This window comes from Daphnia pulicaria, chromosome 2 (assembly GCF_021234035.1).
Source record: "Daphnia pulicaria isolate SC F1-1A chromosome 2, SC_F0-13Bv2, whole genome shotgun sequence".
Taxonomy (NCBI): domain Eukaryota; kingdom Metazoa; phylum Arthropoda; class Branchiopoda; order Diplostraca; family Daphniidae; genus Daphnia; species Daphnia pulicaria.
The window spans coordinates 12,150,046-12,166,924 of record NC_060914.1 but is presented as its reverse complement, the minus strand read 5'-3'; the positions used below and the strand labels follow the sequence as shown (position 1 = coordinate 12,166,924).

The 16,879-nt window shown below is 44.3% G+C and overlaps 5 protein-coding genes across 8 annotated transcripts; 2 read left to right on the top strand and 3 right to left on the bottom strand.

The window, feature by feature from the left end:
• Nucleotides 1–10: 10 nt before the first annotated feature.
• LOC124326328 (beta-1,4-galactosyltransferase 3-like) lies at nucleotides 11–1,741 on the top strand. The gene is made up of 5 exons (XM_046785086.1): nucleotides 11–77; nucleotides 135–547; nucleotides 620–880; nucleotides 962–1,160; nucleotides 1,232–1,741. Exons 2-5 carry the CDS (start codon nucleotides 355–357, stop codon nucleotides 1,605–1,607), a joined length of 1,029 nt encoding a protein of 342 aa, XP_046641042.1. The 5' UTR covers nucleotides 11–77; nucleotides 135–354; the 3' UTR covers nucleotides 1,608–1,741.
• Nucleotides 1,742–3,232: 1,491 nt separating this feature from the next.
• LOC124326209 (alpha-(1,3)-fucosyltransferase C-like) lies at nucleotides 3,233–5,242 on the bottom strand. The gene is made up of 3 exons (XM_046784918.1): nucleotides 4,456–5,242; nucleotides 3,718–4,379; nucleotides 3,233–3,650 (listed from the first exon to the last, which is right to left on the bottom strand). The coding sequence occupies exons 1-3, from the start codon at nucleotides 4,759–4,761 to the stop codon at nucleotides 3,302–3,304; spliced, it is 1,317 nt and encodes a 438-aa protein (XP_046640874.1). The 5' UTR covers nucleotides 4,762–5,242; the 3' UTR covers nucleotides 3,233–3,301.
• A 946-nt stretch (nucleotides 5,243–6,188) lies between these two features.
• LOC124326289 (N-acetylneuraminate 9-O-acetyltransferase-like) lies at nucleotides 6,189–7,833 on the bottom strand. Of its 2 annotated transcripts, none has more exons than XM_046785021.1 (5): nucleotides 7,524–7,833; nucleotides 7,182–7,449; nucleotides 6,912–7,110; nucleotides 6,626–6,848; nucleotides 6,189–6,534 (listed from the first exon to the last, which is right to left on the bottom strand). In XM_046785021.1, the coding sequence occupies exons 1-5, from the start codon at nucleotides 7,670–7,672 to the stop codon at nucleotides 6,276–6,278; spliced, it is 1,098 nt and encodes a 365-aa protein (XP_046640977.1). In that variant the 5' UTR covers nucleotides 7,673–7,833; the 3' UTR covers nucleotides 6,189–6,275. The 2 variants fall into 2 exon arrangements, with proteins under 2 accessions (XP_046640977.1, XP_046640976.1); XM_046785020.1 differs by having other exon boundaries at nucleotides 7,176–7,449; nucleotides 7,524–7,831.
• A 32-nt stretch (nucleotides 7,834–7,865) lies between these two features.
• Nucleotides 7,866–10,358, top strand: LOC124326218. The gene is made up of 6 exons (XM_046784931.1): nucleotides 7,866–8,844; nucleotides 8,937–9,258; nucleotides 9,364–9,545; nucleotides 9,634–9,793; nucleotides 9,863–10,020; nucleotides 10,105–10,358. Exons 1-6 carry the CDS (start codon nucleotides 8,551–8,553, stop codon nucleotides 10,279–10,281), a joined length of 1,293 nt encoding a protein of 430 aa, XP_046640887.1. The 5' UTR covers nucleotides 7,866–8,550; the 3' UTR covers nucleotides 10,282–10,358.
• A 750-nt stretch (nucleotides 10,359–11,108) lies between these two features.
• Nucleotides 11,109–14,474, bottom strand: LOC124326279. 3 transcript variants are annotated; one of them, XM_046785011.1, is made up of 8 exons: nucleotides 14,377–14,474; nucleotides 14,070–14,177; nucleotides 13,647–13,870; nucleotides 12,360–12,581; nucleotides 12,123–12,295; nucleotides 11,880–12,039; nucleotides 11,465–11,610; nucleotides 11,109–11,390 (listed from the first exon to the last, which is right to left on the bottom strand). In XM_046785011.1, exons 4-8 carry the CDS (start codon nucleotides 12,451–12,453, stop codon nucleotides 11,202–11,204), a joined length of 762 nt encoding a protein of 253 aa, XP_046640967.1. In that variant the 5' UTR covers nucleotides 12,454–12,581; nucleotides 13,647–13,870; nucleotides 14,070–14,177; nucleotides 14,377–14,474; the 3' UTR covers nucleotides 11,109–11,201. The 3 variants fall into 3 exon arrangements, with proteins under 3 accessions (XP_046640967.1, XP_046640966.1, XP_046640965.1); XM_046785010.1 differs by lacking the exons at nucleotides 13,647–13,870; nucleotides 14,070–14,177; nucleotides 14,377–14,474 and adding an exon at nucleotides 12,697–13,055; XM_046785009.1 differs by lacking the exons at nucleotides 13,647–13,870; nucleotides 14,070–14,177; nucleotides 14,377–14,474 and having other exon boundaries at nucleotides 12,360–13,349.
• Nucleotides 14,475–16,879: the final 2,405 nt, after the last annotated feature.

Below are 16,879 nucleotides of genomic sequence, written 5' to 3'. Positions count from 1 at the left end.
CCGGTTTTAGTCCGTTTTGGCGTCGTCATCTCGCTCGGACATTGACTCCTATCGGTCATCGACGTGCAACATTCAATGTAATAAGATTTCGATTAGAAAAAAAATTAATGCAATTCAATTTCGGTATTATTTAGGAAGAATAATAAGCGACTCTGAAAATAATCAGGTCAGGAACTCGATCGGATGTGTGTGCTGGACGGACCTTTATTTATTAATGGCTGGGCGTCCTTGATTTCTTAGCGACACTACTGCCATAAGACGAAATAAAAGCGGCGAATCGGATAGAAATATGGAGAGCACCGTTCACTTGGAGATGGGACTGGGACTCGAAACAATTGAGAGCGGCCAGCGACGATGGCCTGTTGCGTCGTCACCGTCTCCCACGGTCTACGAGTCGCCATTAAAACCTGCTGGATCATAATTGTTGTCGCATCGTTTTACGTCCTTTTCCTCAACAGCCGTCATGTTAATCGGCCGTTCATCTCGTCGTTGTTGGATCCTGCCGATTCCGCCCGTGAATGGTGTCCCATTCCATCGCCTAAACTGAGTGAGTAATAGAGTGGATTTGCATTAGGCTATATTCAAATTGATCTATATCTAATTCATCATTTCATCACAGTTGGCTGGACAAACATTTCGTCGTTGGCAATGGACGTCCTCCGAAAGAACCAGCAACATCAAAAATCGGTTATTAAAATCGACCGAGTCAGAGACGGCGGGAAATACGAACCGGCCGAGTGTCAGTCACGCAACCGAATCGCCATCGTCGTGCCTTATCGCAACCGGGCCGACCATTTGGCCGTTTTCCTGCGCTACATGCACCCGTTCCTGCAGAGGCAGCAGCTCAGCTACATCATCATCGTCGTCGAGCAATCCGACAGTATAAATCAATCAATTCAAATTCTTTGCTTTTATTTCAATCATTTTCGCTAATTTGCAACTTTTGAATGTGTCATGGCAGACGGTAATTCGCCTTTCAACCGCGGAATGCTGATGAACATTGGCTTCAACGAGGCTCAACAGCTGATGGAGAAATTCCAATGTGTCATCTTTCACGACGTGGATTTGCTGCCGGAGAACGACGCCAATCCTTACACCTGCCCGCAAGACGGCCGGCCTCGGCAAATGTCCTTCTCCATCGACTACTTGAACCATTACAAGTATAGTATTACGTAACATTGAATTTGAATTTAAATCGGGTGATTTGACACTTAATTACTATTATTTCTAGACCGACGGCGAGAAATCATTTCGGTGGCGTGACGGCCCTGTCGACCAACGACTTCCGGACCCTCGGCGGCTATTCCAACGCCTTCTGGGGCTGGGGCGGCGAGGACGATGAGCTTTACAACCGGGTCAAGTCCCACAACATGACGGTGACTAGGGCCTTTGACGGCCAGCAGCCGCCGTCGCTCTTCATCCCTTTGACCAGGTACAAGTCGCTGTCCCATCGGAAAGCCAAGCCCAATCCGGATCGCAAGCGGCTGCTCAAACAAGCGTCGACCGGATACAAGGCCGACGGCGGATTGGCCACTCTCGTGTACAAGAGACTCGATTGGCAGCTCAAGCCGCTCTACACCCACGTACTCGTCGACATTCACCCGTGACGATGAGACCCGGGTCGTCCCTCCATTTACAAGTTATGTCATATAATCTCGGTTTTTAATGTGGAATTCCAATCGATTGCCATAGAAATTCTCTTTTTTTTGCTGCATTATGGAAATAAATGTTGTCGTCTCGGCCCGGTTTTCTGATTCAATGTGTGATTCTAAAACATGCAGTACCCATGGCGGATGAAATGAATTGGCGAAGATTATCACGAGTTTCTATCGTATCTCGATATTTTAATTGTAGTTTGATTTTTTGTGTAGGATTTTTTTGGGGGGGCTGATCAATTTCGTGATGAACTTCATGTATCGATTTTTAATCATTTCTATCGATATCTTTAGTTTGGGGCTAATTAGAATATTAGTGTCGTCTGCTTTCTTTGTGTTTTCGAAAAAGAGATAAAGATTACAAAGAAAACGGAACGAGATCCGATTGTGGAAACGTGGCTGCACGAAAAACAGCAGAACAATTAAAATTACGAAAATGTGGTCATCGTTTCAACACTCTGGTGTGTTGGACTGGCTCTCGTTTTATGGAATCGTTCAATAGTCAATACCATGCCGAGTGGTGAGTTCCAGGTACTCAGAAGAAAAATAGAATAATTATAGGGAGCTTGAATAGAAACCTGTTTCAAATTTTGTGAAATGTTAGATGCTGACTGGCACTTGTCATGTAAGCCTCCTTTCGATTTCATGGCAGTTTGTTCTCATTATATTGACCTTCTCCTTTTTTCAGATTGGAAACCAGAACCCACCACCGTTCCAACAGGATATGCCAGTTTTGCTGGGTGTTGACTCGTCACCAGCAGTAAATGATTTCCATTACTTTAATCAACCCGTGAACTACTAGATATTTCCAATGATGCAACAATCAGATGTTTCACACGTAAACCTTGTACCTTCTCCTGCTGACTAACAATTAGGGTTTTACATACTGTCTCGTTGTCAACTTTTACTGTGTTTTGTTTCTTTACATAGTTTGCGTAACCCATTTTTTTTTTCACTTCATTTTAGATAAAACAGTGGACTCCCCCTTCTTGTAATGCCCTCGTGTACACCCATGTGTGTGTGGGTGGAGATACTCACGAGGACGCCCCTTATGCAGATCATGGTCTGGTGGATTCAACTTACGGATGGAGAGCACCTGCTGTGGATGCCTGGCCGTATTTCCCAGGCAGAAAGGTAGGACAACATTGATCTCTATTCTTTTTATTTTCGACTGTTGCTGTCGATTATCAATCGTGACGAATAGTAGTGCAGTAGTACGGATGATTCCTGCGCCATTAAGCGGTTGGCCGTTTTCTTCTTTGCCGTTTTTGTTGACTCAAAAAGGTTTCGTTAAATAACGCCTCGTTTGTACTGGAGATCAGGCTCGGTTTTTGTATTTCACAACTTTGCTAGTGGGTAACATAAACAATCAACGATATTGGGTTATTACTCATGGGCCATGGTAAATTTCAAGTAAAGTGCAACTAGATTTATTTTATTTTTTATTTGTTAGAAGAGGAACTTCCTCGTTTAGACTTTTGCTCCAACTTGATACATTAAAACATTGAAGCCACTTTTTCTTCGTATTTATATCAACAGCTGAATTTATTAACAGAACAAGACAAGTCTCTTGTTGGGGGGGAGTTAATAGGATCATAATAGGTGATCCCACCACAGACCACAGGTTTCATTCGAGCAAGGAGCCATCACGAGATGGCGGGCGAGAAAACGCACTTGGATTTGGTTTCCCACCAGTCGGTTAAATCGGCGTAGATTTGGCGCGGGCGAGTCGGGTCGTGGAGGGCGGCGCACAGGTGGCACATGCCCTGGTTCTTGTCCCGTTGGCTGTCCCGCACCTGAAAGTGAGGCTTCCACCAAAAGTACTCGTTGTACAGCGTGTCGTTCTTGTCCAGGAGGATCAAATAATCGGCCAGGGCTTTCATTGATTTGAATTTGGCGCCGTTTACGAAGGAATGCGGCGGTGCCAGTTTTTCGTGGTCGTCGTGGAGGCCGAAAACGACGGGCAGGATCGGGCGGCGCATGTTGTCGAAAAATCTATTAGACGAAAAATGAGTAATAGGAAATTGGCGATGCGAAATAATTGAATTAAATGTCCACATACTTTTCGGTGACGTAATGGCGGCAGAGGGAATTCTCCAGGGCGAAATAGAATTTGTAATTTTTGGCCACCATGTCCCGGCACTCGTCGCTCGACTCGAACGATTTGTCACGTTTCTTTGGGCACGTCATGTTCCCGCAATTGCCGTACACGTCAATTGTCATGTACTTTTGCAGTTTTTTGACCATTTCGTTTCGGTTGCTGACGACTGCTTGGCAGTTGGACACGAACCAGGCGGCCATTTTCTTTTTTCCCTGGGCGTAATTGACTTTGGTGGTTTCATTAGTGGTTTCATAGAAAAGTTTATTCAATTGATTTGGAGTGGGATGGAGGGGGACGTTTCCCGTTGGCGTGATGTAGCCGTAAGGGTGGATCATGTCCGAGTCCCATCGGTACGTCATGGTCCAGTTGAAGAAATTGGCCATACGGGCGACTCTGTAGGCGGCCCAGGCCGGCGACTCGAGGCTAAAGAAAACGTAGCGCTGGTGAGGCGAGCGACGCTTCGGCAAATCTTTTTGGTTCCAGGTGCGAAGATGAAAGACGATGGCGTCGTAATTCTGGACGTCGGTCCGGTTGTCTGACGTTTCGCACCGCCAAACGGGACAGCCCCATTGGCGCAAGGCGTCCCGGCCGAGCCCCACCCCGTAATTCTTTTCTTTTTTGAACTTTTCATATCATAGTATAAATAATAATATCGATTGATAATCTGAATGAAAATAGTTATTATCGAATGAGGCTCACCGTATTCCAGAAGAGGATCCTTTTGAATGCTGGCGGTTCATCGTCTTGATTGGCCAACGGCAATGGCAGTTGATCCTTTGAATAATTGTCAATCAGGTGGTAGAGTTGTTGGGGCTGCTGCTGTTGATTCGAGAGTGCTGGTTGCAACGTCGAGTGGTTTGGAAGACTCGGTCTGCTGACGTGATGGCCGGCAAAAAATGTCCACTCGATCAAAAGGAAAACCAATGCGATGAACGAAACGATTGCACGGCGATTGACGTTGAACATTTTCGATTCAAGTTGTGACACTTTTTTAATCACTTCCATGTCACAGACTGAGGCCAGACTTCAGTAGTGAGGCCTCAATTGCATCATCACGACAATCACGATTATTATTTAGGCGGTGAATAATGAAACTCAACTTTTTAATTTGACCTATAGACTGCAGATGATGATGACGGCCATCAAACACGATTGATTTCACGATGGCGACTGCTGATGGGTTCAAGTGCGTCTAGAGAACGACGGTGGGCGGACTGCTGATGGCGCGTGATCAGCTGCGCTGCATTCATTGGCAACGCTCGAATGCGTTTGAGCTTTTCTCTTGTGGACTCGCCCTTTGTGCGATGGCGAAACTCCGCCCATCCGCTGAATCGATTCGAATAACCAGAATTATAAAAACAAATGCGGGAAAAAATGACCTTGGCCGTGGGCCAGCCAAACCGCACGCCAACCGCGTCTCCGACAGGACGAACCTGCGTGGAACTGATGCGGCCGGTCGTTGACTCGCGATACAAGACAAACCAAATCAAAGGAAACGACATGTACAGTCGCGGCTGAAAGTTTCTATACGTGTAGCTCAAAAATACGCCTTTTTACTGTGTATTGGCGGATGGTGTTAGCCTATGGTAGAGGTTGAGCTACCTTATTTGCTCGTTTCTTTATTTTTTACCGCCCTTCTTTACTTAACTCTTCCTCTTAACATTGATTACTAATTTACCCGCGATAACGTAAACTTAACGCAATCCTATTGCCCAATGCTAAAATGACACCAATCGATGCAGAAATTGTCACAGCAACAACCTGATCAATCTTCTGTCATATCACCCTTTAATCTAAGAGATATTGCTAGTTTATTGGGCGCAATTGTCTGATTATCGGCCATGGTTACCCATAGTTTAGAAAGCCGCGCCAACAAATCATTGTCGGAGGTGTAAGAGGGTAGGGGGTAAAACTTGAGAAAATCGAGCAAATAAGGTAACTCAACCTCTACCATAGGCTAACACCATCCGCCAATACACAGTAAAAAGGCGTATTTTTGAGCTACACGTATAGAAACTTTCAGCCGCGACTGTATATTAAATACATTTTGTACCGGACATTCTACCCGAAATTGGAAATATATATTCTCATGCTCGCTCATGCCCTCTGGGGCCATTGAACGAAACTTCCGCAAATATTATGATGGGCGAATTCGATTTCGTGATTGGACGACCGGGGCGTGTCCCAATAACTTGTTGGCCAACTTGTGAACGTGAGGTCATATGAGACTTGCAAGGCCATACAACCAAGACTAGCAACAACCAGCATCAGCATGCTGCACATAAAAGGAAATGTTGACTTGTAGATTAGAATATCAAATGAGACTTCAAATCATCGGTCATTGCCTGCTGCTACTCGCAACTTTTATGTCACAACACCCAACAGCAGCAGCATCATCAGGTAGATGTACGGGTTGGAAAACCGGTGCAGGGTCATTGTTTTATGCTCGGCTCATGTATTCCTGAGACAGCATGCTCAGTCAGAAATGAATTTTGGCCTACGTACTACTTGTAGGGAATTTATTTCGTCAATCGAGTTGCACTGCAAATGTCGTTGAACAAGAGCTGAGTGATTTGCGAGAGAGCCGAATAGCCCGTGTGCACAGAGTCTTGGCAATTTCGGTAAGCGCTAGAGCAGAATTTCATTTTCAATAAGGCACGAGTAATTTTCTGCCTCTCGTAGCGTTTGAATTGGTCGCAACTGCGGATGTACTCCTCGACCAGTCGATTCCCTGAATCCCAAATCTGCACATTGCTCCTGTTGCCGCCCTTCTGATCCCTGCATTTGCGACCAGCACAGCATAGTTGTAATTATGAACTATAAATTTTAACTTGAATTAACAGCAACCTGTTTAAAATTCCAGACTCACCCGAGTAGAATGCGCCTGACGGATGTGTTGTAGATGTGTATCTTCTTCGAATGAATCTGCGTGTTGGGAGAAATATTTGCGCCGCTGGATGCAATTGTCGGATATTGATTGAGCCAAATGACTCGAGTGACATTCGACAGCTGGGCCAAAACCGGGGCCAGTTCCGTCAGTTTTTCTTCATAATAGCGGTGTTGTACGCGCAACATGTGCCACAGGGCCATACCTGTGATTCCAAACAGAGAGATTCCAAACAAGGCCCCGATTTGACGTATTGCATAGTATATACTTAGCAAAATAAAGGAGGGTCTTCCACTTGGAGTAGAATTTGCCCATTGACGCACCAACTTGACGACGTTGTCATTGAGAAAGGGCTGCCATTTAAACGAGAGTCGCAGTCCAAGGATTTTACTTGTCACTTCCACGTCATGTTGAAAACGTAGAGGAGCGTTACTTGGGTGCATTATCAGGTCGTAATCTGGCATCACCTAATTCAATTTCATTCATCAGTTAATAATAGTTTCCCCCCCCCCTATTTGATTGTATTATTCACCCTGACAAAGTTGAGAAACTGTTGGCGAATTCTTGAATCGCCCATGAATAGCAAATGCAATGGCCCATCAAACGGTTGCCGATTACGAAGGGTGTCGAGACAGGCGACTAGACGCTCAGTCGTGTAATTCAGCAGTTGGCACGATCCCGATCGAGTCATTAAACGGCTGCTGTCGTAGTACGATCCTTTGGCTTTTTGAACGTAATAGTATCGCTTCTTATCGAGAAGGTTCCCCATGCAAAATGGCAATTCATTTTCCGTTGGCGATTCCGTCCTGATTTGATTCAGTCAATCACAATTTTTGTTTTTAAATGAGGAAGAATGCGCATTATTATTAAAAGTTCTTACGTAATATTTAGCTGAGCTGTCGGGTCTCTATTTGATGTGCTTTTGAATATTCCTCTCCCTTCTTTGAACGTGATGGAAATGAGTGTGTGGAACAAACCAATGGAGAGTACTACAGCAACTAACAAGAGCATCGGCGCCGATGGTGCCATTTGATCTAGAGTAAACTTGTCGTCTCCATTATTCTCTGTTGTTCGTGTACGATTGAAGAAGAAGAAAAAAACCAAACAAACGACAAAGTATCGATTATTACTGGCCAACAGGATGGCCAGAAACAACAGGTGATGTGTCTCTCGCCAGCAGCAGCCGGTGACTGGCGGATATCTGCCGGCCGCGAGACTGGAGTTGCGAGCCCAGCTCCACCTGTGGGCCCTCCATTCGATTCGAAAAATGCGTGCCCTTGCAGTCGGAAGAAAGTTGACATTCCTTTTGGTTCGTGTGTAATACAACCATTACAAAGTCAAAGAAATTTCAGAGTCAAAAAGTTAAAATTTGTTGGCTATAAGAATAATGAATGAATCTGATTATTACTGACTTGATGATTGCGCCAGCACAGTCTCAGCTCAACAACTGATGCAGTTTTGCGACTGGTTTCCATCTTTTGCTACATATCGGTTGTGCTGCTGCTGTGGCAGCAGTCGAGTTTGAATTTGAGCTTAGACGCAAGATGCCGATGAACCCAGCCAGCAGCAGCCCAGCAACAAAAGAACCAACCTTGAAATAACAAGCCAAATATTGTTGTAAATGTAATATTTTAATGCAGTAGAAATCATTCGGGATTGGACGCCGGCCACACAGTCCTCAAGTAAAAAAAAAAAAACAGGTTCCCTAATGTCTAATTCAGCGCGCTGGTTTTTGATGTTATTGCCCGCCCTTTTCTTCTTTTGGGTCCGTCCCTTTTCTCTTTTCCAATCATTGCGAACGCCCTGCGCCAATCTTGACGACATTGTGAAACCGACCGATTGCCATCCACGCTGGCGAATTGTTGGTGCTGTGGTGTTGAACATTTGATGTGACCAGCATCATCAGCATGACGTTACTGCTGGCGATCCTTTCCCATGCTGGGATGCTGCTCGGTCGGGGACTGAGGCCTCAGCGATGGTTGGCGTTCATCAGGACTCGCTTGTTTCTTTTCACGGCCGCCGCGGCATTCTTTCTCTTTCCATTTTTTTCTTCTTATGTGATTGTCTTTCATCAGCAGCAGCAGCAGCAGCATCAAGCCGATTCTGGCCTCCTGGTCCGCCCGTCGTCGCACCTGCTGGCACCCACCAACCAGCAGCAACAGCCAACATCAGCCGGGGCCTCATTTCCAGCATCAGCACTTGTAAGTCTTCAAATGCATCATGTAGTATAGTATACGTAGCATATCTATAGCACGCCTCTTATGTCATTCGACACCTCATGTTCTTCAAGCAGCGCGATGATGCCGGTGATGGAGCAGCGGTGCTGCTGATGCCGTCGAGTGGTCAAGTCCAGCAGGCTCCTGCTCCTGCTCCTGCTCCTGCTGCTCGCAAAAATCAGCAGTTTCACAAGGATGACCAACCAGCAGCACCAGCAACTCTCCGCCCGGCGTCGTCGTCGTTTAAATCGTCGTGCAGTTTGGCAGCTGATTTGAGAGGTCCCCACCAAAAAGTCATCGGCTATTCCATTTACGGCGATTTCTCGCAGACGGCCACGGCCGACCGCTATTTAACCCCGCTGGCCGAGACCCTCAAAGACATCGCCTTGGCCTATCCAGGTATACCTACTATATAGCCTAATCCCAGCATCGCCCATCATGGCTGATGTTGATGTACAATTGAATAATGCATGCTGGCCCTGGCCGTATGATATAATCTATTAGGCTGGATCGTCAGGATCCACCACAACTTGTCAAGGAAGGAGAAGGAAACTTCGTCGTGGAAGATGTTGGAGAAGGCCGTCGGCTCGGCCGGCAACCACGTCGACTTGTGCAACGTGACGGAAATCGTGACCAGCCGCAAAATGGCAAAGGCCAAGTTCATCTTCCCCATGACTTGGCGTTGGGTAATAAATCCAGCCAAATTACCTGCCGATCCTCAATTCCATCATCTATATGCAGATTATGCACACATCTAATATATTGTTATTGCAGTTGCCGGTGCTGGACGGGCTGGTGGACACGTTCATGTCGAGAGACGCCGACAGCGTGATTTTGCCTCGTGAGCGGGACGCCGTGGTCCAGTGGCTGGCCAGCAACCAATCCTTCCACATGATGAGGGACCATCCGGCTCACTGCATTTTTATGCTCGGAGGTCTGTATCTTGGTAACGTAAGCCAACGAGCTTGATTGATTCATTACCATTTCGACGATTGGCGGGCAGGTTTGTGGGGTGTCAAACTGGCCGGCGACAGCAACCGACGCCGGCAAGTCACCAAAGCCTTTGAGCGGCTCTTCAGCCAAGAGAAACACGTCAATCAGTACAACTTTGACCAGAGACTCTTGACGAAACGCATTTGGCCCATCGCCAAATCTAGCCACGTAATGAATTCTCTATTATAGTGTGTTTCTATATTGGCTCTGCTGGTCTATACATAACAAGTACAAATTGATTTGAACTATCAGATGGCCCACGACAGCTACTGCTGCCAGAAATTCAAAGGCTCCCGGCCGTTCCCGACGCAGAGGAGTCGCCAATTGACTTTTGTCGGCGGAATCCAACAGAAGAATCAAACTATCCAAAGTCCTTGCCCTAAGGCGTGCCGGCCCGTCGACGTCCGTCCACAATGGAACTATTGCTGATTTTCACATCCGCGTCTCGTCATGTATTTTATCTCGCAACATATCAAGTTATATACTAATATTAGAGGTTAGATTTACTAAAACTCAGACAACTTGTCCATGATGTATCTAAAGTCTGAAACTGTTGGCTGCTAAAGAAATAAAAAAAAAAAAAAATCAAAAATCAAAAATCAAAAAGAACAAGTTGGAATGTGGAAATGGAAATGTAAACGGAACGATAGAAAGAACCGGCTCGTTTTTTAACCAACAACAATCCCTGGCCAAACGTCGAGTTCATCGTTCGGCCTTTGACTTTTGGCTGCACTCAAAACTGGTTATCAACTCTACTTGGTTCTCTCATAAAAATGTCGAAATAACGCCATCTTGGGCTATATGATATGAATTTATTGTGAGACTGTTGCCATACATGCAGCATTATTATAATTAGATCTGAGGAATCAAATATGACACGCCGTCTTTACCAATTAAAATTTGGGTTTATTTAGTAATGTTCCGAAAACAGCAGGTGCAGTCAAGAGATACAAATGTATTTCGTCTGCGGTGGCAACTTTTTAAACATCTCTTTTGCTTACCTACTAATTTCAGTAGATGGCAGCAGATGCATTCCCTAACTTATTATGATATTTTCAATGTCAAACATAAGAACATTCTTCCATTTCGTCAAGTTGGCATATCAACATTTCTCACGAATATTAAATGGCCCACCTGCTGTTGTGTGGTGTACTACTGTATATACGTAGGGAACTTCAGTTACCCTTTTCATTTTAACTCCATTTTGAATAAGCCTGATATGAGAAACACATAATTTTCATTTGTAATAATTTAAATCGAGTCCAATCGTCTTTTATTTAGACTATATAAGGCGATATAAGGCCTATACATGCAAACATAACACAAAAAAATGTTGGCTATACATTTCATCAGCACAAACTCCAATCGGCTAATGCTGCTGGTCCGGTCAAGTTGTGTGGTCGGCAATTTTCCGGACATGGTACTTTGAGCTCTGCTAATACTTTGCGTTGCCATCCGATGAACCAACCGTTTTGTCTCGGGGTCGGAAACGGCTGGCTGCCCGGGAATTTTCCGCAGCAGTAGCTGTCATGTGCAACCTATAATTTATAACACATGAAAAGAGTAATATTTTATGAAAAATGTTGTTTTAAGTATATACATCAGCACATACCATGCTTTTGACGGCCATGGTTTTAAAGTGCTTGATCAGTATTTCTTGGTCGTATCCTTTTTTGTGCAAGTGATTCTTTTTAAACATCTCCTCGGCTACTGCGACGATTGCAGAGCGTTCCTGGTTGATTTTTACTCCCCAGCAACCTTATACCCCAATACATAATCAAATAATAATAAAAATAACACCAGTGTTTGGAACGTCAATTGAATTTCGTGACGTATAGCACGTAGGCTATGACGTTCGAAACACTGCATAATACTCAAATAAAATACCTTAAACTATATATACGTTAAACTATATACATTAATAGGTTATATTAGGTAATATACTCCTTATTATGCTCCACAAAATAGCTATGATAAATGAACCAGAAATTATCGAAATGAACAATAGCAACAATTTTAGCACTCACACCCGACGAAAAACAGACAATGCTGTGGGTGATCTCTCATGATGTGATAGGTTTTGTTGCTGGCCAGCCACTCAGCCACGGCATCTTGTTCACGAGTAATTATGACACTGTCCGAGTCCCTCGACATCAAAGTGTCTACCATATCATCCAGCATTGGCAACTGCGACCGAAATTGAATCCACATTGGCTATACCTCAATTCAGGTGTGAGATAAGACATTATATTATTGATCGAATATTATACCCAGCGCCAAGTCATCTCGAAAATGTCTCCCAGATGTCGATTCCTGATTACTTGCGTCGCATTGCAGAGATCAATGTGGTCACCGTTGCCCTTTAAATCAAGGACATCATTTAGGGCTTTCCAACTGTCCACGTCGTCGCTCTTCAGCTGATGATAAATTCTGACCACCCATCCTATTGAATATGAATGACACATCGATATGACTTATTTTCTTAGCTGACATGTTATCACACACACCTGGATATTTCATTGGGATTGTCCTGAGAGTTTCACCAAACCATTTCAAGTACTTGTTGTAAAATTTCGGATCTGAGAAATTGCTGCCGTACATGGAATAGCCGATGACTTTTTGATGTGGACCTCTACGATCAGCTGCCGCACCGCAAGTTGATTTAAATGATGTTGCTAATGAATTTTCTGTTATTGCTGTAGGTGGATTATTACGCGTGCTAGGCCTATCTATTTGGTAATCAACAAGAGGCCGATGTTTGATCTCGTTTTCACTAGCACTGGCTGATTCTGTTGACCGCTGGTGTGAATGGCCATCAAAATAATAGAAACTAAAAAATAATACCAGACTCCCAAATATGATGAGGTATAGTGTCAGGGTGTGGTGTAATCGAAAGCATCTTGAAACCATGTTATGTACATGCAAAATTTGAATTTTATACTGAATTGGGCTCTGCAGTGTGCTCGCCACCATGTTCGCGGACCAACTAATTCCAAATTCTTCCTTTCACACAATTATTTTAGTCTCTTCAATGGAAAGGTTTCTTCGGTCTAACTCTACACAGATATAGCGGGCGGAGACAATAAAAATACAGAAAATTCCCATGTGCCATGCATGTTTTTAGCAAATCTTAGCCACGATCGTCGTTTCAAAGAGCAAGTCGCAACACTGGTTGCAATACCATTCCGGTCATTCCCGCCCACCTCCCAGTACCAAAAAGCAGCGCAGGATAGAAAACGACGAGCAGATCCAAAGAAAAGATAAACGGACGATGAGGTCAATGACTGGCCATGCCCTTGGATCTGTGCACGACCGGTTCTGATTTGCATTGGCTGACAAAACAAATTGTTAAGGGCGTTGCTGCGCTTTTCTTGACGAGATCCATCGGCGGCGAGGAATGTGCAATGTCAAACGCGAATAACCAAAGCAACAATTTTGAGATCAACAACAACAAGAAAACCTCGGGGCACTTTTGAGCGTGACCGTCGTCATCCACCTGGGCGTGAAAACCGGATCGCGGTCCCTCAACTTGGTCACACATTCATTTTCGACTTGCACTTTTCTCAAGGTTTTTTAAGTTCAACTATTTTTGAATTTGATCGCTTTTACCCACAGACAAAAAAAGTTGTGAGGTACGAAATAACCGAGCCGTGTGTTATTTAGTGACACCAAAAAACAAAAACGTCAAGAGAGCCAGAGAATAAGCTCAGGAATAATCATAGGCTCGATTCATTATATAATTAACGCCACCAAATAGTCTAAAAATAAGAATAGAGATCAATGTTGTTCTATACCTTTCTTTCTGCCTGGGAAATACGGCCAGGCATCCACAGCAAGGAAAGCTCCAACCACAGAAAATTTGAATATGTCAGACGGGATAGTCTGCAAAACGTCAATACAGCACCCACACTCGGATGGGTGTAACTAGTACACGAGGACATCTTAACATTGGGGAAGAAGAGATCTGTAATTCAGACCGCCATTGGCAGTTCCTCACATCAAACGGGTTGCTGTTTATCTAAATATAAAGTGAAAAATGGGTTACGAAAAATAGTTCAGCAGGAACAACAAGTAAGGAAAAGTTGAAAAAGAGACAGCGGCTAAACCCTAATTTTTAATTTAAAGGCTTGGGGGGAGCAGAAAGTTCCCATGAACTAATACACTGCATATCTTCCAAATATCTAGTGGGTAATTACAGTTAATGAAAATCAATTTACTCAAGAGATTGAACATTGCTGGAACGCTGCTGGTTGTGACAGGTTAATACCAGCAGCAGAACCGGCATATCTTGTGATTATACGATGGCTGGCTCCAAGCCTGCCAAACTGCAAAAAGGTAAAGGTTACATGGTGATAATAACAAACTGCCATGCATCGACAGCCTGGGACTTGCCTGACAAATGCTATAGTCAGGAACATTTCCCAAATTTGGAACAGGTTTCTCCTCTATCCTCTACCAAATATGGAACTCTTTTATTCAAGCTCCCATAAGCATTGGCATTAACTTCTCAATTTTATTTATTACCTGCTAAAGAGCATGGAGTGTGGTGCAGAGCGATTCCAATTGCATTCGCTGTGCTCATTTTCGTGCAGCAAGCAAGCAACGTTTCCCAAAATGCGACATGGCAAGGCAGACGACACTAATCTCCAAATTAGCCCTGCTTAAGATTAAGATATCGATAGAAAGGATTTAAAAAATCGATTTCTTTGCAAAACGATCAGAGCCGATTCTACTATCACTCGAAATACCCGCAGATAATTACTTGAAGGCAAATTTTGATCTAAATTAAACTAAGAAGAAAACGTATAATTTGCATCGATAATTAATTACACAGGTGTTTATTTATTTCCAGATTTCAATGGGCTCATTTGTGGAAGGGAATTTGATTGATCACACGAGTTAATTCAAGTTATTATAGTGATTATGGGTATTGTTATGATTGTTGCACCCGATAGGCAAGGGACTTTATCGTAATACCATTGGGCCATATTTGGGTAAACTTTGACGGGGTTGGAAGGGCCAGTCGGTGCGTTGAGCTTGTCCATTTCCTAGTCCTTGGTCCAGTGTCCAGGTATTTGGCGTAGAGGCGAGGGTTGCGCTCTAGGAGGTGTAGGTAATCGGCCAGGGCTTGAGGCGACTGGAAATCGGTGGCCTGGATGTAGGAATTGGGCGGGGCGTATAGGTCGCGCGAGTAGTTGGCGCCCCCGTAGACGAGGGGGGAAATTTCCAGGGCCCTGTAGAATTTCTCCGTCAGGTAGTCGGAGCAGATGGAATTCTTGGCCGCGATGGGGAACCGACGGGGAAAGACTCGTCCATATAGCCGCCAGTGCTGGATCTGCTGGCGCTGATGGTGAATTGACAACCTGCTGCAGCGGCGGCGGTTTCTCATCCAGCACTCGAGTTTTCTCATTTGGGCATTGTGCACGCCCCTTTTGTTTGATGAGGGGATCTGCATTATTAGAGACGCGGCCGGGTTCGATCGTCTCTCGCGTCCAAGTGCTATGTCACATCCTAGATAGGCACGGGCCTAGTTGATCCATTGCCGATGAATTTGATGATGGCCGAGCTCCAGCGCCGTGTGACACGAGCAAGGCGTCACGTCTCGTTTTCATTTCTTCTAGAAGACAACACCAAGTCAACTGCTGCCCATCACTGGAAGGCCCTACAAGATGAAACCGGTTAATCATAGATTCACAAAATGGTAGCCGAGTCACATTCCGCACAGTTTAGTCCGCATGCGAACCTATGCAGCAGGGCAATTGGAGTTGTTTGGCCATTTTCAGCTTGGTTATTCATTGACTATTAGGGGGTAGATGGAAAACCCGTTGTTGTGTTTACTCCAAACTTGTCAAATTCCTTTCCATATTTGTTTCGATCGGCAAGGCCATCAGCTCCCTATAGTGGAGGGGGCGATAGATTTGAAATGTTAATGGCCACTATGGCCAGCACTATACAGTTGCAAATTCATCTACACAAAAGTGAATGCAATAAATGGGTTGTTTTAGTTTGTCTTTTCGAAAAAACGATATTCAATGAAATAACAATCGAGTTTTTGCCTTAAACAAGAATTAGATTATATTGTGGTTTATTATTTAATTTTATCTGGTCATATTGATTTTCGCGTATTTGATTGAATTTGTCCTGAAAACAAAAAAATATTTAATAAAAAAAACCAAAATCAAAATCAATGGAATAAAACCGGATAATACGAAGATAAACTAGAGATTGGCAAAACTAGAGGTTTTTGCAAGGTTCCACCACTCTTGTGCAAATATTCCCAGCAAACCCCTGCCAAACCCAAATTCGTCGGTCAAGTGGCGCCGTGAATGTGGCAATTAATGCATTCATTCCTATGTATTCAAATCGAAATGAAAGTGGCAAAACCGGTCTGCAACCAAGAGACCTATAGCAAACAAACCGGACTAGATTGAGAAATACCCAAGGGCGCTAACCTTGACTAAACAAATGGGCAATCAACCGAAAAATAAATCTCGACATCATCATTATTTACTGCTGTTGCTGATTGTTGTTCATGTTGAATAATAAGGAATAAGTGATCCATCACCGGTTGGACGACGTATTACATATATAATCAACTCGTTTGTAACATTTTGGCTGGACGCTAACATTATGTGTGAGTTATAATTATAAAACAGTGGCTTGCGTTTTGTTATTAGTTGCAGTCAAATCTGAACGCTGTCATCATCATCACCTGTTGATCGGTTTGGAGGGAACTGGCTGATATGCCTCATCCATCACTTTCTCCTCATTTAAATATTGACGCGTTACCTTTCATGAGAATGAACGAGATCTTCGGCTGCGTAGAGACGCTCGGGTCGAGATCCAATGCGGATGAATTTGCCGGTTCATTCCTGTTGGCCATCGGCAGAGTCGTCGTGAATTCATTGCGGAGATGAGGGTCGTCAACCGATTGCCGAGACTGCAACACTGGAAGGCCATGTGGAGGAGATATGAAACCGGTTAACAATCACAAATGGTATAAAGAGTTGCTTGGCAAGTTTCATCG